Source organism: Portunus trituberculatus, chromosome 50 (genome assembly GCF_017591435.1).
Source record: "Portunus trituberculatus isolate SZX2019 chromosome 50, ASM1759143v1, whole genome shotgun sequence".
In the NCBI taxonomy this organism is placed as follows: Eukaryota; Metazoa; Arthropoda; class Malacostraca; order Decapoda; family Portunidae; genus Portunus; species Portunus trituberculatus.
The window spans coordinates 15,013,893-15,041,392 of record NC_059304.1 but is presented as its reverse complement, the minus strand read 5'-3'; the positions used below and the strand labels follow the sequence as shown (position 1 = coordinate 15,041,392).

At 44.7% G+C, this 27,500-nt stretch overlaps 1 protein-coding gene and 1 non-coding gene across 6 annotated transcripts in view; one reads left to right on the top strand and one right to left on the bottom strand.

The window, feature by feature from the left end:
- LOC123499517 overlaps window positions 1–27,500 on the bottom strand; it is a 418,310-nt gene that overhangs the window by 25,583 nt on the left and 365,227 nt on the right. Inside the window, exon 3 of one of the 5 annotated variants that reach the window (XM_045247574.1) lies at window positions 18,554–18,626. The exons of the other annotated variants lie outside the window; for them this stretch is intronic. Coding sequence (XP_045103509.1) covers window positions 18,577–18,626 — 50 coding nt within the window. The 3' untranslated portion in view covers window positions 18,554–18,576. Of the gene's footprint in view, window positions 1–18,553; window positions 18,627–27,500 lie in introns of those variants that run through there. 5 annotated transcript variants of the gene reach the window in all.
- Trnae-cuc lies at window positions 19,388–19,459 on the top strand. The gene has a single exon. It is a non-coding gene; the product is annotated as a tRNA-Glu (tRNA).

Here is a 27,500-nt window from a genome sequence, read left to right as displayed (position 1 = left end):
TTACACGCTTTTTGCTCGCCTTTGGTCCAGAGCCACCGCCGCTGCCTGGCCGTCACGCGAGGTATGTTTTCGTCCCCTCCCTTGCCAGCATCTCAAGGCTATTTAGCATCCTCTCTCGTTAGTATTAATTACCTTAGCCTTGGGAACGTGTTACCTTTGCTTAGCTTGTGGTGGCTCCAAGGGCAGGAACGGGAGGAGGAAGGGGAGGAGGAGGAGGAGGAGGAGGAGGAGGAGGAGGAGGAGGAGGAGGAGGAGGAAGAGGAGGGAAAGACACACGGGAAAGGCATGAAGGAAAAATAAACTAAAGGGTAAGTGTAATAGATTATGGAGAGAGAGAGAGAGAGAGAGAGAGAGAGAGAGAGAGAGAGAGAGAGAGAGAGAGAGAGAGAGAGAGAGAGAGAGAGAGAGAGAGGTGCTAATGATAAAGGTGGATGAATGTCTAACTTAGAAAAGATACACAAAATAAAACAAAAAATGAGTGAAAATAACATAAAAAAAATGAGAGAGTGTGTAATGCAAATATCAAGGGTGGAGGAAGGTGTTCAAGAATTAGTTACAGCGAAAGACATGAACAAAAAAGATTAACGATGAAAATAAAAACAGAGTGAGTGAGTGAGTGAGGGAGGGAGGGAGGGAGTGCTAATAACAGATCTGGAATAAAGTGTTTACGAATAAAGATAAATAATGGAAGGATGGAATGAAGAAAAAGGAAGGAAAGGATAGAAAGAAAGAAAAACACAGTGAAGTCCCGGAAAAGAAAAAAAAATAGGCGTGTGAGGAAAAGGAAAAATAGAAGAGGAATAAACGAGGACATGATGATAATAATAAAGTGTTTAGAAATTAGACAAACAGGATGTCAAGTGATAAATTAAGGTGTGGAAAGAGGATCATGTAATAGCGAAGAGAAATGTGTGCGTTGGAGGCGGGCGGAAGAGAAGAAAAGAGGTGGGTGGGAGTGAGGGAGGGAAGGGAGAACGAGGAGGGACAGAGGAGATGAGAAAAAATGTGGGGGTAGGAGGGTGAGAGAGCGTGGGAGACAGGCTGGGGCGGAGGTGGACATGTGTTGTGCTTCCGTTGTCTGTAAAACCTCTGTGGTCCTTCACACACCTGCCCCCTCCCAATCCACCCTCCCACACCCCTTCCTTGTCTCCCACTGTTCTTCTCTTCCTTCATGCCACCTGTCTGCTACTCCTCCCTCGGGCTCCTCGGCATCAACACCTTTGCTGCGACACCTGAAGGACACCACCCAACGCTACACCTGCTCAACTACCGCCAATGCAACCACACCTAACAAGCTAACGGCCACTGCTAGTCACACACCTGTCTGCCACACCTACACGAGCACACCTGCCTATTTAACCTCTTCAGTACTGGGACGTATTTTTACCATGTTTTTTTGGTGTATGATTAGAGGATTTTATTGGCATTAGGAAGGGTCAATGGAGGTCAGAAGATTAATGGGAAGAATCTTCACTATTTTAATCTCCCACATAAGTTTCTGAAGCTGTATAAAATCGGCCATATGGTAGGCAGAATGAATATGGAAACACGTCATGGTACTGAAGGAATTAACACCTCAACCAACACACCTAAGAAGCCAAACCTACATAGGCAATTGCTCGTCCACTGCCACTACCACCACCACTACCATCACTGCTACAACTACAACTGGTGAATTGCTACCACCACAGCCACCACTACCAACATCAACACTAGAGGCCTTCAGCTATGCACATCAGGTAAAGAAAAAAAAATGATAATGTTAACAATCAAGTAGTAATAATATTAAGAATAAATCATGCAAATAAATTTGATGAGGAGAGGAAGATAGGCATGATGCAAATAAGCACGACAAGGAAGCTAATTTAAAAGATACATAGTGAACACTTATCTATACATGTGTTCAACTGATACATACATATACTGGACACACACACACACACACACACACACACACACACACACACACACACACACAGGCATCAAACGACCGAGGAAAAAAATAAATAAGGAAATCAGCTTCAATGCATTATTTTGAGCAACTGGTGCCAAGCTAGAACAGTTTTTTAGTCTATCCTCGCCTGGACCTTCGCAGCCAGACCAGTTCTTCCAGGGCAGTTCAGGTACTCACAAATGCAACCTTTTTCGGCCTCCTGGACAGCGCCATCAGACAGCTGCTAAGTTTCCCCGAGCAAGTCCCGGGGATAGGAGTGGCTGTGGTGCATATCTTGGGTCGCTCATCGTGTTTGTGGCGGCAGCGCCTCGTCAGCGTTGATGGGAGCAATCTTTTATTAGTGTTTGTGATGGCAGTGGAGTGTGCCTTTCTCGACTGGCTGGCGCTGTGTTCCCACTGGAGGGTTCGTCTCTGTGAAGTGTGTTGTCTTCCCCGTTGTGAAGTGTGGTGCAGTGAAGGAGTCTCAGTATTTCAGCGTCAGCAGAGCAATCACTGTGTCAGCGTATTGTAATGGATGATACATTGTTTTGGCAATTACTACATCAGCTAAATCTTGAAAAAAAGTCTTTCTACTTCACCTTTTGAAGATAACTTACTACGCTTGTTCTTTACAATGAATACAATGTACACATTCTTTTATCAGATTACTACGGCACATAAACATTATATTTGAGAGCAAACAATACGGTATTCACTGGCTATCGATAATGATATACACAAATAGTATTACTGCAAAGAGCAACTGCTTGTTTAGTAAAATTGATGATATTATCAGCTAACATTCTCTCTCGAAACTGTTAATACCATCAGCTTAACGATATCGATACTAATATTCAGTCTTGCCTAATAGGTGTGTGTGTGTGTGTGTGTGTGTGTGTGTGTGTGTGTGTGTGTGTGTGTGTGTAACAAATATCTAAAGGGCAATCCCAACTCCCTCTCTACATCACCATCACCTTCATCTCTCGTCACAGCCACATCCTTTCTCACACATGTACTGTAACCACCACACTCCCCGCCTCTCCCTGCACCCTCGCCACGTCCCCACGCCTCTCCCTCTAGCCAAACATACCCTTACACTCAGTCACACACCTTCACACTCCCTCTTCACACGCCTTCCTCCGCCCTCAACACACCACCGTTCTTCCTTCCACCTCCGTATCCCTCTCCCAGCCCTCCCAAGGCTCCCACCTCGCCTCGCACGCCCTCACTGCCCCTCAAGAGTCAGCAGGGTGTGTGTACGTTACCAGCAAAGGGCCTGAAGAGACAACACCAACTTAGCAGTCTGTCACCCAATTAATTTAGCCATGAGGCAGACGAATTCTGAGAGAGAGAGAGAGAGAGAGAGAGAGAGAGAGAGAGAGAGAGAGAGAGAGAGAGAGAGAGAGAGAACGGAGTGGGGAGTGCGGAGGAAGGCGAAGCGTGCCGGGTCGAGGCTGCAGGCAGGATGTGGCCTAAATTGAAGACGTGAGAGAAGGAGTAAACACATACTACGATAAGTCCAGCGAGTCAAGAGTCCACCAGCCAGCCAGCCAACCAGCCAGTCAAGCCCTCCACCAGCCAGTCGCCGGTCCGTGAGTTCTTCAGTCAGATAAACTCGTGGACGCATGAACACAAGCAACAAGCAAATAGAAGCATAGACCTTGAGAACACAACTACTAGAACACTTAAAGGTGGTAGTCAGAGTGATGAGGTTAGATATATAAAAAAAGATAATCTACAAATAAGAATATGAAACTATGTAATGATAAAAAAAAAGGCTTAGAAAATTTAGATATAAGAACGACTTTAAAATGAACAGATTAATATACAAGTATGACCAAGAATTGTGTGTATATGCTAATTGATAAGACAAGAAATGACATAATTCCTTTGAAAAATAATAATAATGAAAAACTTTCAAAATCCACAACTTAATAAGTCAAAAGTGATATAGTCTTGCAAATATACCAAAGAAAATGGAAAAAAAACCATATCAAACATATTTTGTATAATCCCATCACGACACGAGTGAAAATAAAAAAAAAAAAAAAAAAATTCTTGTACAAACGTGATAACTAATAGAGAGGAAGTGTGGCCCGAGGAAGGCAAGACACACACACACACACACACACACACACACACACACACACACACACACACACACAGCGAGCGCGCAAGACAGAAAGACAAATAGAGAGACAAGAAAACCGTAAACACTGATACGAGTAAATAACAGACAAAAAGATTCGGGTTAGTCTTGTCTTGCCTCACCCGCCAAAGTCTCATTCCCTTCACCCTTTCACTCATTCCTGTGGTTTTTCACCTTTCTTCTTTCTATATTTTCTCTTTCTCTCCTTTTTTTTTTTTTTTCTATTTATCTCTTCCTCTTACAGACTTTTCATTTAATTTTTCTTTATCTTCCCCTTTTATCACATTTTTTTCTTCCGTCTCCGTTCTATATCCATCATTTCACCGTTTCTTTTCCCAATATTCACTCATTCACTCATTCGTGTACAGCAGTTATCATTCTCTTATCTACAGTTATCATTCCCTACCCCAGTTCTTCCATTCATTCATTCCTGTGGTCTCCCTTTCCCTCTTTAATCTTCTCTCCAGTTCCACGCCTTTATTAAATTTAGCACACAGTTTTGGCACACTTATCTACCCTGTCTCCAAATTTCTTCTTAGCCTTTCAGAGTAAACCGTTCCTCCTTTCTCCCTCTCTCCATCCCTTCCTTCCTTCCACTAATCCACGTGCAGAGAGAGAGAGAGAGAGAGAGAGAGAGAGAGAGAGAGAGAGAGAGAGAGAGAGAGAGAGAGGAAGGGGGAAGAAGTAACGGAGAGACGGAGAGAAAGTGTGAAAGTGATAAAGTGATACACACAAAGATAGGACAAAAGAAATAAGAACGATGACGACCACATAGAGAGAGAGAGAGAGAGAGAGAGAGAGAGAGAGAGAGAGAGAGAGAGAGAGAGAGAGAGAGAGAGAGAGAGAGAGAGAGATAGAGAGAGAGAGAGAGAGAGATAATAATAGGGGTGATGAGAGCTAGCTGTGTCAGGGCTAATGGGGTGGGGGGAGGAGGGCACTGCAGACTGAGATACAGAGAAGAGGGGAAGGAGGGACAGAGGGAGTGAGACATAGGGAGGGAGGAAGGAAGGAAGGGGGGGGGCAGATACACGGGATGATAAGGGGGAGATGAGCCCTCAGATAAAACCCGGATGCTGACTGACCCCTCCCTCTCTCTCTCTCTCTCTCTCTCTCTCTCTCTCTCTCTCTCTCTCTCTCCCCTCTTCCTCCTCTCCCCTCTCTCTCTCCCATCTCCCTCTCCTCATTCCATACAAAAAAGCCAGAGATTGCAATTTGATTTTACATTGAGTCACTGGTCAAGGTGCGTCTGTCTGTCTGTCTGTCTGTCTGTCTGTCTGTCTGTCTGTTTGTCTGTCTGTCTGTTGTTATTCATGTATCTATTTTATGACATGTTTATGGTTTTAATATCAATAGGAATTAGTTTTATTAGTCTTATTTCGTTCTTATACCGTCATTTATTCTATTTATCTATTTGTCTATATTTAGTGCATATTGTTTTTCTATTTGTTATATATTGTCTACGTTTCCTTTGATGGATAAAACTGTTATTACTAGTCTCATTATTATTGATTTTCCTTATAACTGTCTGTCTCTTACCTGTCACACCTTCATATCCTAATAACCCCTCAGTACCATGACGCTTTTCATATTCATTCTGCTTACTACTTGCTGATTTTATACAGCTTCAGAAACTCATAAGGGGGATTGAAATAGTGAACACTGTGGCCATTAATTTTCTGATCTTCGTAGACCCTTTCTAATGTCAATAAAATGGTCCAATTGTACAATCTCAAGGTAAAAATATATGTCGCAGTATTGAAGAGGTTAATACGGCAGTTACTACATCTATCCATCTACAATGCACAATATCAATGTTTATACCTTTCTGTCTCTCACATTATTCCGATACACGTTGCTAATTTACTAAAGCATTTCTGTTCTTTGATCTCTCTTATATCACCACTAAACCTATCAAGGAATTCCTTTTTGTATGTCCTGACCTATAGATCCTGTAGATAACATTAAACCACTCGACAAATGGCAAAAGTATCAAGGGTATAGGAGGTGGGATTCGAACCTACGCGTGGACGTCTGCCCGATCCCACGCTCACCACCTTATCCAGCATGCCGTCGCTTCCCTGGTGCAAAATTGAAAGTAGAGGTTTGAAGAAGAAGGCGAAACACAAAGGAAAGAAGGAAATAATGACCAACACTAAATCACGGAAAGAGAAAACGGCGATTAAATTGGAAAAAAAAAGTGAGAATGAAAAGAAGAAAACTAGAAACAAAATGAGATGGTGATTGTCCTTCCCGTGTAACAAAAAAATGCGCGTGGCAAGGAAAAAGGAAATAGCACGTAGTGAGGAATGGGAAGGGAAGGGAAGGGAAGGAAGCAAAACGTGCGATAGGAAAGGGAGGGAAGGAGAGAGGGAAGGAAGGAGGGAAGGGAGGGAGGGAGGGAAGAGGAGAAGGAAGGAAGGAAGGGAAACAGGGAGGGGCACCTAATTCTTACACAATGGCAGGATACGAGTTCAGTTTCCTCCCTGATTACGTGAAGTCTCTCTCTCTCTCTCTCTCTCTCTCTCTCTCTCTCTCTCTCTAGCCCCGTTCCTGTGTTCAAGGACTGAGGGAAAGAGTGGAAGTCACGGCTTATCTCGTGTTAAAAAATTATGAATAAAAAACTTGTCGGGCTGTCTGGCAAGCCACTCCTTACAAACACTCCGCTGCTCTCCTCACTTCATATAATTTTCTTCAATCTAACGAGAGAGAGAGAGAGAGAGAGAGAGAGAGAGAGAGAGAGAGAATTTTACATGCTAGAACACGCTACATATGAGGAAAAGGATGTGGATGAGCATTCAAGAACATCATTTCAGCATTAACCAAAGGAAATAACAAAATAAAAAGAAATAATGATGATAAAGAATAAGTTAATAATGAATGAATAAAGAAAACAAGATGATTTTCTCAGCAAAACCTGTGAAGAAATCCATGAACTATCAAGAACACCATTTCAGCATTCCACTACATAAATAAAGTTAAAAAATGATGAAGTATAAATAAGCAAATGATGAATGAATAAAGAAAAACATGATATTTTTCTCAGCAAAACTTATAAAGAAATCAATGAACTTCTAAAATACACTGAAACTTCAAACAAATCTCTTTTTAACATGAGAAATACGTCAGAAAAAAAAAAGAAAAAGAAAACGGAACTACAATTTTTGGAAGAGCCACGCAAGGAAGAAAATTTCCGAGGAAGAGAAAAAAAATGAGAAAAAATAAAGATAAAAGAAAAAAAAGATACTTCGAAAGAAAAAGAGACAAAAGAAAGAAAATCTGGGAAGAACTGACGATTGAGATAAAACGCGAGAGATACAAAATGGAGATAAACTTTGATGAAGAGCAAAATAAGGAGATAAATCTTCAGAGAGAGAAAGAAAACACAAAAGTTCTGAAAAATCTGAGAGAGAGAGAGAGAGAGAGAGAGAGAGAGAGAGAGAGAGAGAGAGATAAAGGGACCGCTGTATTTTTAAGCCTCCGTAAACTATAAAGAATTCACGTAAACGAAGTAAACATGTTGCTTAGATTTATAAGGAAACAAAATCGCGCAGTCATAAGGAACAGGATTAAGAATTTCCTATTGTAAAGTACGTTCCCTGAAGATCCAAGTTGACTATTCTCCAACCATAGTTCATCACTCATTTTTCGCTTCTCCTATTTTGTCGCGAGGCATCACATTTATAATATAATCTGTTTTTGTTTCTGTCTATCTCTGTTAGTCTGCGTCATCTCTCTCTCTCTCTCTCTCTCTCTCTCTCTCTCTCTCTCATTCCGTGCATGTGATCTTAATCCAGACGTCAAGCGCGACTCATCAGCGTTTTTTTCTGCGAAGAGGGAGGAGTCGCTCACATGCTGAGGAGCACGCACCCGCCCACGCACGCATCCATCCACACACACACACACACACACACACACACACACACACACACACACGTACACACACACAAACACACATACACGGTACACTACACCAAACAATAAAACACTATTCCTTACAGGCAAGAACACCAAATACATACTTCCTAGACCCAGTTTCTTCAGGCGGGCGAACACACACACACACACACACACACACACACACACACACGAACACACGCGCGCACAGAAGGTGGCTACCCACATTAGCACACATGGTTTAACTTCTGCTCGCCACTCTTGCCAACTAGACCCTGAGGTGACGCAACAGAAACACCGCTTAGAAACACCTCCTTGGGAACCAGCAAAACAGGATGCTTCTCCCGGGTGGTGAGGTGACCGGGGAGCGCCGCTGGGCCTCCGGGAGTCCCGCGGAAGGCGTTGAAGGAGAGATTTACAAGGAAAGTAGTGAAACCCGGCGACTCGAGTGCACGGGGAGGCGGTCGTGGGAACGGCTTGTGCCTCCTCTTCCCAAAACATCGTACAGCGCAAGATGCCGGCCACTGCCAGTCCCCGAGTTTGTTTATAATCTGCCACTGCCACCCACGCCACGCCCATCCACGCCCGCTGTGTGAGGTTGTTGTGGTGGGTAACGTGTTTAAGGGTCCTCAACTCCCTCCCCCCCATCCCCTATCACTCTCTCCCCCGCCCTGTCTGCCTCTCCCTCTCCTTCCGTGACCCTTCACCGACACTCTCATCGCCCTCTTTCCCTTCGAGCCGCCGGACGAACAGACGGACGGACGGAAAGACGGAACGTGCTCAGGCGCCGACGGACCTGTTCCTGCTGCCCCGATCGCCGCCCGCCTTGTGGGCTCAGCTACATTCTTTTTTTCTGAGCGGGTCAGAGAAGCGCTTGAGTCACACGCTCCACACACCAGGGAGAGAGAGAGAGAGAGAGAGAGAGAGAGAGAGAGAGCACTTACAGAACATACATACCAAAAGAAATATTATGCCTTGAGATTAGTGATAGTAACAGCCCTCTCTTCCCTCACTCCTATCCCCCACTTCTTCCTCTCCCCCCCCACTCTCTCTCTCTCTCTAATCCACCACCCCCGCAGCACATAATCAGAAAATAAAAGGACAATTAATATCACTTGACCCCGGAGACTTCTGCTGCGCTAAATTACACTTCCACGCCTTCCCTCCCTCCCTCCCTCTCCTCTCTCAGATTAGCGGGGGCGTGCAGGCGGTGGGTGGAGGGGAGGCAGTAGTAGCCTTGTCACGTGAAAGCCGCCAGAGCTATTACAAGACTAGTTAAGGGAGCAAGACAATTTGAGAAAGAAAGAGCATGGGTGGGAACGGGAAAAGAAGGCAAAGAACGGAGGGAGAGGAGATGGATGGAGGTAGATGTGTGGGACAGGATTCAAGTTATCACGAGTTGCAGTTACAAGGGCGAGACAAATTGAAGTGGTAAGGAAAGTAAGTGACAATACAAACTGGATGAATGTGGAAATGGATGAAGTGTTAGTATTGTTGAGGATTTTAAAGGATTGAACGTGAACAAAGAGAGGAGTTGAAGACGAACGGATAGGAGTGAAGACTGAAAAAAGAAGGAAATAGATATGAGCATAGAAAGAGAAGCAAGGAATAAAGTTTAGAGTAACCAAATAAGGATCAGAACGAGATGAACGACAATACTGAGCAACAAAGCATACGGAATTGGAGAACAGACACGGATGAAGAAGAATATAAGTTATACAGTAGCATGGATAAGGGAATGTATAGAAGAAAGAAGGAACAGAGTGAGAAATCGTAGAAACAGAAGGAATTAAGACAAAGGGCAGATTATCAAGCAAGACTAATCTTTTTTCACTCACGAACTATAACGAAAAATCTTACATGCATAGTTCTGAGTGGGAGTTTCGATTTGCTATTCAAGGGTCCTCAAGAAATATAGTGTTTAACCCCTTCAGTACCATGACGCGTTTCCATATTCATTGTGCTTACTATTCGGTGATTTCATAGAGCTTCAGAAACTTATGTGGGGTATTAGAATAGTGAAGACTGTGGCCATTAATCTTCTGACCTCCATAGACCCTTCCCAATGTCAATAAAATGGTCTAATCGTGCACAAATCTTAACGTAAAAAATGTGTCCTAGTATTTAAGGGGGTAAAGATAATATAGCTTAATTTGAGTGGGTAGAACGTCACTATTAGGAGAGAAAAGGACGGGACAAGGAAGAGTGAGGACATGAGGGGTGTGAGTGGGAAACGAGGAGGGGTGTGGAGGGGGTGGAGGGTGAGGGTCCGCGGCACTGGTTGCATGCAGGGTGCCCGGCTCCCACGCCCTCTGCAGCCCGCGCGCGCCGCCTCAGGGCAGCAGTGGCGCCGCGGCAAACCCACAACTGTTATTCCGAGGAAATTATTGAGAGTTGACCACTCTCTCTCTCTCTCTCTCTCTCTCTCTCTCTCTCTCTCTCTCTCTCTCTCTCTCTCACTCACTTTATATGTCTACACCGCAAATATTTTGATGAGTGCCACCAAGAGAGAGAGAGAGAGAGAGAGAGAGAGAGAGAGAGAGAGAGAGAGAGAGAGAGAGAGAGAGAGAGAGAGAGAGAGAGAGAGAGAGAGAGAGAGAGAGAGAGAGAGACAGGGAGACAAGGAGACAGAGATAAGGTGATCTTCAGGTAAAACAAAGACTAACTATAAAAGGAATGAAAGAAAAAAGAATAATGACAACTGCCAAGAAACACTTCCCCAAAACAGGATTTCGCTGACCACATGAACGCCCCGGGAACACAGAGGAAGGAAGACAACAATGCACACAATCAAAATATGTAACACACGGAGAATAAATCTGTTCGCTGATCACTGAACCAGAAGGAACCGCGACGAATAGAGTGTTCATACATACATTATACAAGACCAGTGATCAATCAAGCCATCAACCTAAGATAATGAAGACGGAGAGAGACAGGGAGAGAGGACGGGGGGGAGAGAAGGAAAAGAATTGGAAAACAAAAAAATATATGTAAAAACTAAACATACCACTAATTATGAACTGGTTGAAGATGGAAGTGGCGGAATGAGTAGAAGGTGAAGAAGAAGAAGAAGAAGAAGAAGAAGAAGAAGAAGACAAAGAAGACGAAAAAAGAAGAAGAAGCAACAGGTTCTTTAAAATATCACAGGCGAATTAAACAATGGTAAAAATGCATTAAGATTGGGTGAGGTCAGTAACTCTCTTCGCCTCACCTGCCCAGCTGACCCACCTGCTCCCCTCCACCTCTCCCCGCGGCAAGGTGAAAGCGGGGACCCGTGGCACCATCATTCTGCACCACATCACGTCACGATGAAAGACAATGTTTGCAAGACGCACCTACAATCTCTCTCTCTCTCTCTCTCTCTCTCTCTCTCTCTCTCTCTCTCTCATTGTTGCTAACGCTGCTGCGGGCATTCTCTCTCTCTCTCTCTCTCTCTCTCTCTGGTATCCTTAAAAATACATCAGAACTTATACAACAACAACAACAACCAACAAATCAACAAAAAACAAAGCAAATTATGAGAGAAACAAAACAGAACACGGACGATAAAATAGAAACACTAAACAAATAAAAAAAAAAAGAAAAAAAATGGAAGAGGAAAGAAAAGAAAACAAGGTGAGCAAATACGAACACAAACAAGCAACACACACACACACACACACACACACACACACACACACGCACGCACACATACAGGCACACATGCACACACGCACACACACGAAACAGAAACACGCCCCGGCAAAGAAAAACAAGAACATAATTGATAATGAGAGCAAGACGAGAGGGAGGGAGGGTGGCCTGCAAGTCGACGGTCGTGGGTCTGGGCAACCATCGAGGCCATTTGGACCATCAGGCAACACTAACGCGGAGTGAATTGTTGTGAGAACGTGAGGGAGGGGCTGCTGGAGTGGCGAGAGAGAGAGAGAGAGAGAGAGAGAGAGAGAGAGAGAGAGAGAGAGAGAGAGAGAGAGAGAGAGAGAGAGAGAGAGAGAGATTCTTTTATCTTTTAAATGTAAACGCTTAAGTTTTCAGGACACATCGCTTGATATATGCATTGTTTTTACACATCATACTCTGAAAAAATGTACTTAGATTTCACTATTACTATTACTACTATGAAATTTATAACACATCTACTACTACTACTACCACTACTTCTACTACTACTATTACTACTACTTTACTACTACTACTACTACTACTACTACTACTACTACTACTACTACTACTACTACTACTACTACTACTACTACTACTACTACTACTACTACTACTACTACTACTACTATTACTTTTACTAGCACTACTACTTCTACTATTACTTCTGCTTCTACTGTTACTACTACTACTACTACTACTACTACTACTGAAAACAATGCGTGCTAATACTACATAGATAGACTGTCGGTGCTGCCTTCCCCCTCGCCTATCGTCCCCCGAGGCTGCAGGCAGTGCCCCGGGATGCCTAAGCAGCATGGCGTAGTATTTAGCTTCCCGCCCCCACGCCCCTAATCACATGGGGGAGGGGCCTTTGTGTGGCAGTGCAGTCTTATATGTTGGAGGTGGTGGTGGTGGTGGTGGTGTGCGTTTGTGGTTATGATGGTGATAGTGATGATGGTGATGAACAGCCACCACCAACAATAACATTAATACTTCCACCACTATCACTGTCACTGTAAGTTTTTCATGAAATGCTGAAGATTCTGAAGTAATTACGGTTCTACTACTACTACTACTACTACTACTACTACTACTACTACTACTACTACTACTGCTACTACTACTACTACTACTACTACTGAGAAATTTCACTAAGGGGGAAAATAAAGCATGCATGATAACACTCACTATAATTACTCATAAAACAGATTGACATTCCCATTTAAGGGACGTGTATCCGCGACAAGACGTTTACATAACGCCTCCTCTCATGCCAGAAATAACAATGCAGAGGAGAGGGTTTCCAGTCTTCTCGCTGCATGTCTCCCTCTTCGTGAACACACAGGGCACTAGGGGAATCACTCGTGCCAACCAGCCGCCCCGTGTGTGTATAGATAGTCTGGCCATGTCCCGCCAGTCGCCACCACACCAACAAACACAACAGCGAGAGGGAAAATACGAAGAGGAAGAAAACAATTATCAGACCAAAACAACAGCAACAACAACAACGACGACAACAACAACAACAAACTATGACCTCTGCCACTACTATTACAACCACCACCACCACCACCACCACTACTACTACTACTACTACTACTACTACTACTACTACTACTACTACTACTACTACTACTACTACTACTACTACTACTACTACTATTACTACTACTACTACTACTACCACCACCACCAGCACAATATAACAATTATCTCCCACTTAACACTCATTACTGGTAGAGACGCCGCCGCCACCACACACGCACGCATACACACACACACACACGACGCCCGCCCCTGCCTCGCCTCGCCTCGCCGCTGGGTAGTCGCTTAGCACTGTCCTGCCGCTAATGGCGAGTCCACAGCGAGTAATTATATGAGCGTGAGTCACTCCCTGCGAGGGCTGAATAATAAATGAATTCTCATCCTGTTGTTGCTCTAAGTCCCCACACATCGATGACACGCCCACGCCGCCCACAGCTGCCGCACGCACGCCTCCGCCACGCCTGTCTTAACCAACACACCCGCGTCCGGCACCGCTGCTAACACACACACACACACACACACACACACACACACACACACACACACAGAACCAATGACCCTTGTGGTGTGGAAGCACATTCACAGTGGCCTGACCAAGTGCTGAGTCAAAGGTCAAGTTAGTTTTACGATGGCTAATAGGAAATGATAGTGAGTCTCTCTCTCTCTCTCTCTCTCTCTCTCTCTCTCTCTCTCTCTCTCTCTCTCTCTCTCTCTCTCTCCCTGAAGGTGTCCTGCGAGTATTATACACGTGTATTAAAATGTACGTTATTTCATGTGTGTGTGTGTGTGTGTGTGTGTGTGTGTGTGTGTGTGTGTGTGTGTGTGTGTGTGTGTGAATGTCCGCGCACGGGCGTGTGTGTCTGTGCGTGTGTGTGTGCATGCATCTATAAATATGATAAGCGACACGTTCCTGCCACCGACAGAATACTACGTGCTGGCAGTCAGACAGTCTCACGCCACACGTACGTCAACCAGCGGCACTCACATGAGAGGAAAATTATTACTCAGTAGGGAGGAGAAAAAAAAATATATAAAAAAAAACAACACTATATCCTGCAAGCGCATGCCACGTACTGCAACTGGTGCATGGCATAGCGATAAGCATGCATGACGATAGTCAAGAAGTGGCCTCCGTGCATACAGGAACCGCTGCACGTGCATGGCTGACCCTCCTTGCACTCTCGAGACGCCCTCTGTATTAGGAAGACGAAGAGCATGACTGTCCTTAAGCGTGCATAGCCGCTGCTTAACGTACAGGAGACGTGCGTGTGTGTACGTATAAGTCGAGGGGCCCCAAGAGAAACTTTACGCACATGGAAATCGCTGTGTGTACGTGGCAGGTGTACACACAGCAAAATAAAACTGCTCCCACAAGACACTATCATTAGGATTACCCACCGCGCCCCCTCCCTCTGCGCCGCCACACCCGCAGCCCCCCTCACCCCAAACACGACCTGCCACGCCCGTCGGTCAGGAGCGCTGGTCGTGAGGTTTCTGGAGGAGGAGGAGGAGGAGGAGGAGGAGGAGGAGGAGGAGGAGGAGGAGGAGGAGGAGGAGGAGGAGGAGGAGGAGAAGAGAGAGGATGTAGAGAGTGGAGTGGAGAGAGATGAGAGAGAGAGAGAGAGAGAGAGAGAGAGAGAGAGAGAGAGAGAGAGAGAGAGAGTAAAGAGAGATTGGTAAGGTGGAGAGATAATGAAGAGGCAGTGGTAGGGAGGTTGATGTGAGGTGAATGGATGGGGGAGTGATGGAAGTGGGGTGACAGGAGGCAATGGAGGTGGAAGGAGGTGGAGTGGCGGTGGAGGGTTGGGTACTGTAGTGTAGGCGGCGTCAGCAGCTGGACCTGGACCGCCCACACTCGAACCACACTCTGAGGGAGCTCGTGAGGCGGCCACCTGCTACAGAGGAGGAGGAGGAGGAGGAGGAGGAGGAGGAGGAGGAGGAGGAGGAGGAGGAGGAGAGAGAAGAAGAAGAAGAAGAAGAAGAAGAAGGAGGAGGAGGAGGAGGAGGAGGAGGAGGAAATCTTGAGGTCGTGCAGTGGCTCAGGTCAACCTCACGTACTACTCTTCCCCTCCTCCCTACCCACCCCTTCTCTCTCTCTCTCTCTCTCTCTCTCTCTCTCTCTCTCTCTCTCTCTCTCTCTCTCTCTCTCTCTCTCTAACTTCCTCTAATCTCACTCTATCCTTTCCTTTTTCCTCACCTGCATTTTATTTCCATTTCCATCTTTTGTCTATCCTTTTCTCTATGTAATCTCTTATCACACTCTTTCTGTGTCTATTTTTACCCACTTCTCTTTCAATTCTCCTTCTATTTATCATTATTTTTCCATTCTCCATCTTTCAAATATGCAAGAGAGAGAGAGAGAGAGAGAGAGAGAGAGAGAGAGAGAGAGAGAGAGAGGGCAATCCATCATCGCCAACAATTTCTCTGCCACACAGGTTTTTATCCTTGTCCCTCAGAGGCAAGGGCGTGGGCGAGGGAAGGCGTGGGGAGCGTGGGGGCGTGGGGTGTGTGGGGAGCGATGGGAGAGCAGCTTGGAGGAGTGAGGGAGTGAGGGCGTGTGGAAGGGAGAGGAGTAGAGAGGAAAACATGAAGTGTGAGAGTATTCTGAGAGTGTATGTTGAGTTTGGTGTTGCTAGATCCGGGAAGATGTGAGTTATTTCTGTCTCTCTCTCTCTCTCTCTCTCTCTCTCTCTCTCTCTCTCTCTCTCTCTCTCTCTCTCTCTCTCTCTCTCTCTCTCTCTATCCTTCCTTTTTTTCCATTTCCATCTTTTATTTATCCTTTTCCCTATTTAATCTTTTATCACACTCGTTACTGTGTCTAACTTTTCACACCTCTCTCTCTCTCTCTCTCTCTCTCTCTCTCTCTCTCTCTCTCTCTCTCTCTCTCTCTCTCTCTCTCTCTCTCTGCGAAAGGATCAATGAATAACACTCAAACTTAGACACATATTTGCGTAGAGGAGGAACAACGATGGCCATTGCTTTGTGAACGTGCTCTCATTATGACCTTCCCACACCACACTGCCTCGACGAATACATAAATGAATGATGATAAAAATAAAGCTCTTAATTCCTTGAGTACCACAATGACGCGTTTCCACATTCATTTAACTTACTATTTCGCGATTTTCTACAGCTTCAGAAACTCATGTGGGTGAATAAAATAGTGAAAACTGTAAACTTTAATCTTCTGACCTCCATAGGCCCCTCCTAATGTAAATAAAATGGTCTATCGTACACAAATCTCAAGTTAAAAAATGCGTTACATTATTGAAGGGGTTAAATTCTGTAGTGGTTGTGTGGGACGCAGAATGTACAGGAGGGTCCAAACAGTGGGTGGATAACTCTTACTATATTGACAGGAGGCAGAATACAGGATCACAAAGCGGGGCCAGGAGAGCGAGCGTGTCACTATATAGTAGGGGTGCCATGACTTCACTACGATTTGCATTCATGAAAGGTGTAACTCAAGCAGAGATCAGATAAAGGTACTGAGGTTGTAGAAATTATTTACTAAGACTAAATCAAGATACGAGTAGAAGTAAAGAATTGAAGTTTAATTGACATATTCATAAAAGAGAGACAAGGAAATAAGTCTTCAAATCGTGACAAAATGAATGGTGTACACTCAATAATTAGACTGTTAGTGCTAAGTCATTGGGGAGCTTAAAAAAATAGGATTATATAACCATATGGATACGTGTGATTCCCTGTACAGTACATGAGCAGGGATATATTATACAGTAATGTCATGATTCATTCTTACTGGCTTCGTGTAGCTTTAGTAATTTCCTCATGTTCTTCTGTCCGGTAGACGTGGAAAAAAAAAAAGTAATCACTCTAATATGCATTGCTTTATATAGTTAACCAATGGACATTTCAGTCATGTGGACAAGCAAGTGGTGTGTATCCTGTGTGTCACCAGTAAGAATAGTAATACTGGATACGGCGCCTCGCAGGGGGTCATGACATCAGAGCGTCCTTGTTTTTGACGTCATACGCTACCGGCAGGAGATTCCCTCCGGTCACTTGTTTTTTCCTGTGCAGCGACTTGTTTACTTTATGGGGATGTGGTGCGGCAACGCTCATCCGGCGCTACGCTCTCAGGGTGGCACTTTATGGCTCTCGTTTCCTCTTTACTACTCATAGATACCAGAAATGAAGTCACAATGAAAGTTAGGGAGGAGGAGGATGGGGAGGAGAGGGAGGGAGAGGAAGGCGAGGAGTGGTATAGGGGAGCAGGATGGGCGTGAGGGTGTTTGGGACGTAGAGGGTGACAATAAGAGCCCACGTCACACTCACACCTTCAGCGTAACACCGCCACATGTTCCCACTGCATGACGGCAGACGTGCCCGCTCACCGTTACCAACAAACACACGGCTGACACATGATGATGACATTCAGCGGAAGACCGGTTCAGATTTTTCGCTTTGTAATCTTTATCTTTTGTTGTTTTGCCTTTACACAAAACCTGGTAATGAGTTTGCTGTACGACAATGGTAAAGAAAAAAAAGATAAAAAAATAATTTGCTGAATATTTTATCTTTTATCATTAACACGACGAAAAGAACCTTTTTTTTTCTCTCTCTCTGCCACACACACACACACACACACACACACACACACACACACACACACACACACACACACACACACACACACACACACACACACACACACACACACACACACACACACACACACACACACACACACACACACACACACACACACACACACACACACACACAAGGCGGCGGCAGCACAGGTCTGGCTCGGGCGAGATAAGAGAGACGTCCCTTTGACTGTAATAACTCATGGCGTGGCGAGGTCTCAAAGGCACCATTGTTTGTGTGCGGCGGGAAGGAAGGCGGGAGCGAGGGAGAGAGGGAGGGAGGGAGGAGGATACTAGGTAAGCAGGTGCCACGGCTTAACGAGGACAGGTGTGCCAACTAACCCTGGCCTCCTTTAACGTATCCTGCAGGAAAGTACAGATGACCATTGGGTATCCGCTGTCACTTTTCTTCTGAGTGTATTACGGGAAGCAAGAAGGACAGATGGAGAAAGAGCGGGTCCGTAAATGAGGGCGAGCAGGAACGGTTGGCTACGCGAGGGTACAATGAAGGGGGGAGGGGAGGGAAGGGGTGTTTGAAAGGTGAGGAGAGGGAGCAAAAGAGAGGGAATGTGTGGGGGAGAGGAAGGGAGGTAAAGGAGGGGTATTCTGTCAAGTGGCGGCAAATTTAGTGTCATCACCTGTCTCTTAGTCGCTCACACAGTGCCACCCAACGCCACCCAGTGCCACCCACCCTGGCACCATTTCTCTCTCACTCTAGTCCACCACCACCACCACCACCGCCACACAAGTCACTCCTACTCCTCTTACTTTCCTTCCTATTTACTGCTGTTGTATTCTTTCTTGAACTCGTACTCTTTCCTTCCTCCTGAAAAAAAACAATGAAAAAACAAAACAAAAAAACATTTACAACAGAAGAACACGTTACCCTTCTTCCTTTTCGAGGTAAGAAGCACCATGACACACACACACACACACACACACACACACACACACACACACACACACACACACACACGTACAAGACAAAGAAATAAACACAATACACTGTCGTCTTTCTTACAAGTGGACTGTACACACGCCACTCGGTTCGTTTCCTGTCATGAGCAATCCACGTGTCGCCAAGGTCTGTTCCATCGCTTTGTTCTCTCGCCAGGGTAACGCGGCGATGGTTTGCTTATGCACTTACTACTTACAGGACTATTTTTGAAGATTATAGTAGTAATTAGTGTTTTTGTTATGAGTTACGTGGATCCTTATTAAACCAGCGCTACAGTCGAAAAACATATCCTTGAAAACTACACCTAACTCCCATTAAAGGGTATTTGATGCAAAAGACGGAACGGTAGTGTGTATAGGAATAATGTCTTGAATGTCAGCCGCGCCCTTGACACGCGTGACGCACTGAGGCTTCCCAGAGACACACCTTCGGACGTCACCTCCAGACCTCAACACTCAACCCAGCGTCCCAATAAAGAGGTCAAGGGAGGGTTGCACTGACAGGCACGTGTGTGTGTGTGTGTGTGTGTGTGTGTGTGTGTGTGTGTAAACAGGTAATCCCCATCAAAATAAGGCCAAATATTACACATAATTAATTTAGATAAAGATGAGTATCTATTATCCCTTATATCCCGTGTGGTCTAGTGGCTAGGATACGCGGCTCTCACCCGCGAGGCCCGGGTTCGATTCCCGGCACGGGAAGACATTTTTGTCGCAACATAATTATATATACATTTTTTTCGGAAGGAATCATAGATGACCATTGTATGATACATTTAACCCTACTGTGTGTCTGCAGTTTGTATTATGTTAAATGAGAAGTAGAGCACGAGGATCAAGAATAGTACGAACGAAAATAAAAATAACTCACCGGCCCGCTCGCTCGCTCACTCACTCACTCACTCACTCTCTCTCTCTCTCTCTCTCTCTCTCTCTCTCTCTCTCTCTCTCTCTCTCTCTCTCTCTCTCTCTCTCCAGGCATTCACTTCCTGGCACTGTATCACTCATAAGATGCAACACGATTCCTTTTATCGCACAACAAACACAAGCACGCACGCTCTCCTCCTCCTCCTCCTCCTCCCTCTCCCCTCACACAACTCATACTCACCCTCTTCCCTCACTGCCCCTCATTTTCCCCATCACCTCTCCCTCTCTCTCCCCTACCCTCACCCCCTCCCTCTCCCCTCTCACCGCCATCATGAAGGAGAAGAAACTGATGCCTAGACGCCCCTCATTTCCCCTCGGAAGTGAAATTTAACTCGCCCGGGTAACAGTCGATGAGGGAAGGGACTAACACTACCCTAGCCCCTCCCCCTCCCTCCCCCATCACTGTGGAAAAAAGAGAGGGGAAAAAAATACGGTGAATTTGACCCCCGAACAACGGCCGGGCTGAGTGAGGGAAATTTATAAGGCAGGAAACAGCCCTCCAAAAAAAATACGTTACGATTCAGTTGTGTCGTGTGAGGATAAATAAGTATTGGATTGCTTCAGTACTTATGTGGATCGCTTTACTTGGGTTTCTCTCTCTCTCTCTCTCTCTCTCTCTCTGGTAGTTTAGTTCAGGTTATCATTACTGTTGCTATTATATTTATTTTCTCCTCAGTAGTAGTAGTAGTAGTGGTGGTAGTTAGTAGTAGTAGTAGTAGTAGTAGTAGTAGTAGTAGTAGTAGTAGTAGTAGTAGTAGTAGTAGTAGTAGAAGAAGTAGTAGTAGTAGTAGCAGTAGCAGTAGCCTATATACATAACATTTAATACCCTACGAAGTTATACTTTCTTTCAAACCATCCACAGGAAGCACTCACCTAACACAACGAGTTTCTAAATAAAAGCTGGATACCTTTTTCTACTCAAGGTTCCTAAGAGGCTGTACTTTCTAAACCTACGAGCACTTATAGTGAAGTGAAATGCAGTAGTTAGTCCCCTTACCTTGACACAGCAGGAGCTCCATTACACAAGACCCTCGTGAATAAACATCAGGACTCCTATTCACAAAACACTTCTATGCTTCACCTCCACTAATTCGAAAGGATTTATTAATTTTTTTTTAAGGTATTTTTAACTATTTTAGAGGCAGAGTAACAAGGTTTCTACATTACTAACTGGAGAGACCCTCTTGAAAACCGCCCTAATCATCTCTGTGGCCTTGGAAATAATCGTAGTGAGAGAGCAAAGTATTTCTGAATACGGACACAGTACTTTCCGTCATTGCAGGATTGTGGGGTGTGGGGGTGGTTTCCTTGTGGAGTGTGGGGTTTCCTTTCAACGCTTATACATCGAGACACTCCCAACCAAGGTCACAGGAAGGATGGACGACCTCAACACGATTCAAATTAACTTCCTTCACTGTTTTGGTTAGGGTTTAAGTACTATTTGATATCTTACTCATACTTTCCTTACTATTCGGTATCTTAAGTCTTCATTTATCTTGTATTCAATATCTCAACCCCTTCATTACTGGGACGCATTTCTACCATGAGTTTTGGGTATGATTAGACGATTTTTGTTTACATTAGGAAGGATTTATGGAGGCAAGAAGATTAATGGTCAGAGTCTTCACTATTTTAATCCCCCCACAAAAGTTTCTGAAGCTGTATAAAATCACTAAATAGTATACAAGCAGGATGAATATGAAAATGCATCATATCACTGAGCGGCTTATATGGTATTTCAACAATAATAATCTGCGTAATATTCTGCCACTTATCGGTATCTTGACTGAAATACGATCCGGTGTTTCTGTTGTTATCTAAAAGTCGATCCTACGCATTGCTATTGTTGGTATCACTCTTATCTCGTGTGTGTGTGTGTGTGTGTGTGTGTGTGTGTGTGTGTGTGTGTGTGTGTGTGTGTGTGTGTTACTTCTCAGTGCTCTCACAATACAACACCACGGAGTCTGTTACCAGCTTGTGTCTTCAGAGCACAGATTTCCTCACTAACAAGTTTCACGAGTCGATAAAATTTCCCGGCGAGTCGTATTATCCAGCGTATTTTTCATTATCTTTTGAAATTTTTGACTCGTGTTTTGTTCTGGCGTCGAAAGATCAAGTTTTTCCACTCAGGTTTGGCAGATTTCATGCGCTGTTATCAGGTCTCTTCTTTGCTTTTTGTTTTGTTTTTTTCCCCTTTTTATATTTTGGAGAGTTGGACTTTTAACTTTCCCTTATATCTCTGGTTTCCTCACTGCATTGTTCATTGATTTTAGTGGGTATTGCATTTTTTGGGTCTGCATTGTTGTATTACGAGTATGCAGATGTATTCTTTAAATGCTTCAAAACTGGGGGGACATTTTTACCTTAAGATTTGTATACGATTGGACCATTTTGTTGACATTAGGAAGGATCTATGGAGGTCAGAAGATTAATGGCCACAGTTTTCACTATTCTATTAACCCTCCGAAGTTTCTGAAGCTGTATAAAATCACCAAATAGTAAGTAGAATGAATATGGAAACGCGTCATGATACTCAAGGGGTGAATGTTAAAATTTAATACAACAATAACAAATATCATCTCCACATATCAGCGTTAGTACATCTATGGGTATATTTTTATGTTCGTTTGCTAAAGATGATTCCTTCTATCTTCTATTTACTACAAAAGCCTTAACCCTTTTAGTAGCAGGACGCGCTTTCAAATTCCTTCTGTTTACTATTTGGTGTTCTGCCACAGCTTCAGAAACTTATGTGAAGATTAAAATAGTGAAAACAGTGGTCATTAATCTTCTGACCTCCATAGATCCTTCCTAATGTCACTAAAATGGTCTTATCGTACACAAATCTCAAGGTAGAAATGTGTCCCAGTACTGAAGGGGTTGGAAAACTACTCTCGAATTTGGGTACGCGAGACGATCAGTTCACATTTTCAAGTGAAAGTGAAAGCTCAAAACGTTCTTGTCTACAGGATGTCAGATTGCTCGTTACAGGGATAGCTTTCCAAGTCACGTAATCAACATGCAACAACTAAAAATGCTATACTGTAGGTAAAAGTTGAAAAATGATGTATTTTCCTCATATACTTATCAAAACATTACATCACCACTTCTGATTAAAAAAAACCATCCAGTGATATTCTAACTTCCTTCTTGATATTAGATCTTTTATGTGTGTCATTTCTTTCTTCTATTTTAGTCTCGCAGTGAAATTACCAAGTGTATATTTTCCATTTCTTTCCATTACTAGTACAAGTCTCGAAGCAGGATTTTCTTTTCTTAACGATTTGATTTTTCCACGGAATATTAAAATGGGCCTTAATTTCTTCGTTTCTCCTTCAAAAGTTACAAAGCAATCTCGCAGAACGATGTAGGCACGCCCAGATTTCAGAGGCAACGCAGAACATTATGAAGGTCAAGTCTATATATATTTTTTTCCTTTCTTTTAGTTCTTATGGACATTAAGCGTTTATTGCCTCAGACTAGCACTGCACGAAATGTTACCCAAACCACAAAAAGTCAGTCATTTACATAACGCATGAGGACATCACGACAGAGACACAAAGGCGTGGGCGAGATTCTGAAAAAAAAAAGTTTAAAAAAATAGTTGTGACATAAAAGTTTCTTAGAACAATCCCAGCTAATTAAACGCTCAGCTCACTCAACAACAAATATACATAAAATAAGAGATAGAAGGACAGCGAGCAAGTTCGTGTCTAGTTTTACTCCATGGTTGTTCTCTCTCTCTCTCTCTCTCTCTCACACACACACACACACACACACACACACACACACACACACACACACACACACACATTGTAGACGTCAAACACCACTCCATTAGAGCACACTAAGTCATAATGTTATCTTAGAAACCTGCAGTATTTTGATTTTTTCCCTTTTACAATTTTTCTTCACTTCCCTCATTCCCTGCTTCGCTTGTCTTCATTCTCTCCTCCCCATCTTCCCTGACGATCTCTCCAGCTTACTCTTACCTATCCACACACTCTTATCACCTTCCTCCTCCTACTCATCCCCTCCTGTTTACTTCGCTTTCCCTCATTTCCTCCTATGCTTGGGCCTTCTCCGGCTTATTCTGACCCATGCACACACTCTTATCTCTCTGCTCCCCCTCCTTGTACCCACGTCATGGCGGGGAATCAAAGGGCGCTGTGCCTGCCCCGTCATAAAGACCGTCTTAATAAGGTTATCTGCCGAGAAAATGCTCGCCTGTCGCGTTACCTGCCTGTTCCTGCCTACCTGTCGCCCGCACCTGCCCCTGGTTCATTCGCCTCTGTCCCCCTTCCTCCCTCCCTGCCTCGGCCTCTCCTGCCTCCCCTTCATGCCTACATTCAACCTCCATCTTCTCCTCCACCTCCTCCTCTCCTTCAGTGTCTCCCTCCGTTGCCAAGATCAAATCCTTAATCCTTGTGTAGTGCGCAGAGGACAAGGATGATAAATGGCGAGCGTAACAAAGCAAATGCTGGCTAATAAAGATAAACAAGGACAGGTAGAGCAGATGTGTGGCAGGAGAAGAAAGAAGACTGGTTAGGATGACAAGCAGAGGCAGGAAAAGTAGACGGTAAGCAGAGGAAAATGAATATAACAGAGAGGTAGATTTGATAGTAATATATATATATGAAAAATGACAAGCACAGATTGATAGAGGCGAATACTGAGAAAATTATTGATAAACTAAGCAATTCAAAAAAAGCACAGACTGATAAACACAGATAAACAGAGACAAGTAAATCATGTATGGAACAGAAAAAAAATGATAAAGACAGACAAATGGACAAAAAAAAGAGAGACAGTCAGGTTACAGAGAGACAAATAATGCAGCCACACAATAAAACAGGTACAGACAGACTGACAGACAGCAACAGGGACAGCCAAAGCGTAACACAAAGTCAAAGTGAAGTAGCAAAGACGGAGAGACAGAACAGACAAACAGACAGACAAACAGATCAACATAATGATATGCATGAAGGCGAAGACAAACATCATTAAAAAAGCATAAACAGAAGCCAAGGAGCGGACTGAATAACTGAGAGAGAGAGAGAGAGAGAGAGAGAGAGAGAGAGAGAGAGAGAGAGAGAGAGAGAGAGAGAGAGAGAGAGAGAGAGAGAGAACGAGGGTCACACACAGCCCGACAAACAACTTGATATCACCGTCCTGATAACGAAAACTGTCGGTGACGCATAGGGCAATATTACACATACACACATACAAACACACACACACACACACACACACACACACACACACACACGCACAAACACGTCCGTTGTCAACAAGGAGACTGAATGAGAGATAACTTAATATCGAGGAGAGAGATAAGTCAAATGTTATCGAGAGAGAGAGAGAGAGAGAGAGAGAGAGAGAGAGAGAGAGCCTTTTCTCCACAGCTTTTACTACAATAGGGTGACATGGGGACTGGAGGGAAAGAGACAGAACATGAAGGTCGAGGCGGTGGTAGAGGAGTATACGTGGAGGAAAAAAAAGAAGAGAAGAGGATTGGAGAGGAGAGGAGAGGAGAGGAGAGGAGGGGAGAGGAGTGGAGAGGAGAGGAGAGGAGAGGAGAGAAGAGAAGAGAAGAGAAGAGAAGAGGAAAAGAGAGGAGAGGAGAGGAGAAAAGAGGAGAGGAGATGAGAAGAGGAGGAGAGGAGAGGATAAAAGAGGAGAGGAGAGGAGAGGAGAGGAGAGAAGAGAAGAGGAGAAGACAAAAAAAAAGACGAGTACAGAGAAAAGAACTGGTTAGAAGATGAAAGAAAAGGAAGGAACTGATATTTCATAACAATAAAACACGAAAAAGAAAACAGAAGAAAAGAAAGAACGGAACAGAACACACTTAAACCTGAACACAACGAGAAGGAATAAGTAAAAACAACGAAAAAAAAAGGTAAATAAAAAAAAACCAAAAGAAGAGGACGAAATAATATAGAATGAAAAAAAGAAGAAAAGAAATGAGAGAAAAAGTGAAGAGGGACATTGTAAGGGGGAGATGTGAAGAAAGAAGTAAGGAGGAGGAGAAGGACAGAGGTGAGGAAGAGGGAGAGAGAGGAGGAGGAGGAGGAGGAGGAGGAGGAGGAGGAGGACCGGGGGGGTGTAGGGGGAGGGGGAGTTTCACGGTCACACTGTTATCACCAGGAGGTTCAAATGACGTCGCCCCGGAAGCTCTTGGTGGCTCTCTAGTAGATAAACAAATAGATAGAAAAAGATACCACTGCTTTCCTGGGAGACGCGATATCGGTGGAGATTGGACACAAATAACGAATAGACTCCAGATATTAAGTGACTGATACGGACTTTGATAACATGTGGACGCGAGGAAGCCGTGAATGAGGACACGAGGGAAGTCCACATAGCACATAACGATACAACAAACAGCAGCAGATCTTTTGGTCCTACCGAGGCTGTGATATAAGGCAAACTAATATAAGTGATGTGTAAGAAGTCAAAAGGAGGGTGTAGTGTACGATAATTACCAGCAGCAGATTTTTTTTGGTCCTAATGAGGATGTGATATAAGGCAAACTGTGCTATAGGCTATAATATTAAAAAAAAAAAATACTTACGAGTGATGTTTAGGAAGGTGAAGTCAAGAGGAAGGGTGTGATGTACGATGATTACCAATGTTAACGAGGCAAAATGGCATATTCACAACACAATTTTAGTTGGGAACCCTGTAAAAGTTATGAAGCAATAGGCAATCGTGTAAACAACCTCCTTTTAACTCACAGATGGATGAGTAAAGGTTCTCTCTCTCTCTCTCTCTCTCTCTCTCTCTCTCTCTCTCTCTCTCTCTCTCTCTCTCTCTCTCTCTCTCTCTCTCTCTTTCTTACAGCCTACATACGTACTACATAATTCTTTGACAGCACAATGCACCCAGCTTCCGCCCCAGCCGTGTCCGTGCTTGCCGTGCCCTGTGTCTGTCTCAGCTGCCGCCTGCCATCGTGGGAGGACGCCTACCTGCCCACCACGCCCTCGGCACCCCTCCCCTCTCACCCTAATAGGACAGGTAACGCCCCCCAAAAAAGTCGCCTAACTGATTAAAGAACGACGACGACCTGAAGACACTGTTATTTACTCACTGGGAGGAGGAGAAAGAGGAGCAGGAGGAGGAGGAGGAGGAGGAGGAGGAGGAGGAGAAGGAGGATGGATCTGGAGGAGGAGGAGGAGCAGGAAGAAGAGAATCATGATCTGGAGCAGAAGCAGGAGCAAGAGCAAAAGTAGGCAGAGGAGGAGGAGGAGGAGGAGGAGGAGGAGGAGGAGGCACTGGCTACAGGGTGTGGCCAGGTATACTTGCAGTCAGATCGTGGGAGCTTGACCTTGTGAGCTGGTGCCGAGAGGGAGGCAGGGAAGGCAGCGCTGGGGGGAGGTGAGGAGGGAAGGAAGGGGGGAGCGCTTGCAGGTGAGTGTTTGGGTGCAGGTGTGTACAGGTGACCGTCACTCGGGGCCTCGCTACTTAACAGGTGTCTGGGTACTTGCAGGTGACCAGGGCCACTTGTAGGGATCAGAATGACTCAATACGGTTCACACATGCAGTTCATTCTTATGTACGTGTGCGTGCTTGTGTGTCCGTGTGTCTGTACATGGGTGGTGGCAGCGAGTGGGTGGGTGTGGGCGGGATTGAGGTGGTTTCTTGGAGGTCACCCACACGACACTGGGCTTGGTGGGCGGGAGGGAGTGAGAGAAGAACCTGATGGCGTGTGTGTGAGAAGCGGGCGGGAGTCGTGATGGGGCGACGAGGTTGCACGCCCACCTTTAGTGTCCTGCTGAAGGGCGTGCAGACCAGGAGGGGGAGAGGGAGGGACGAA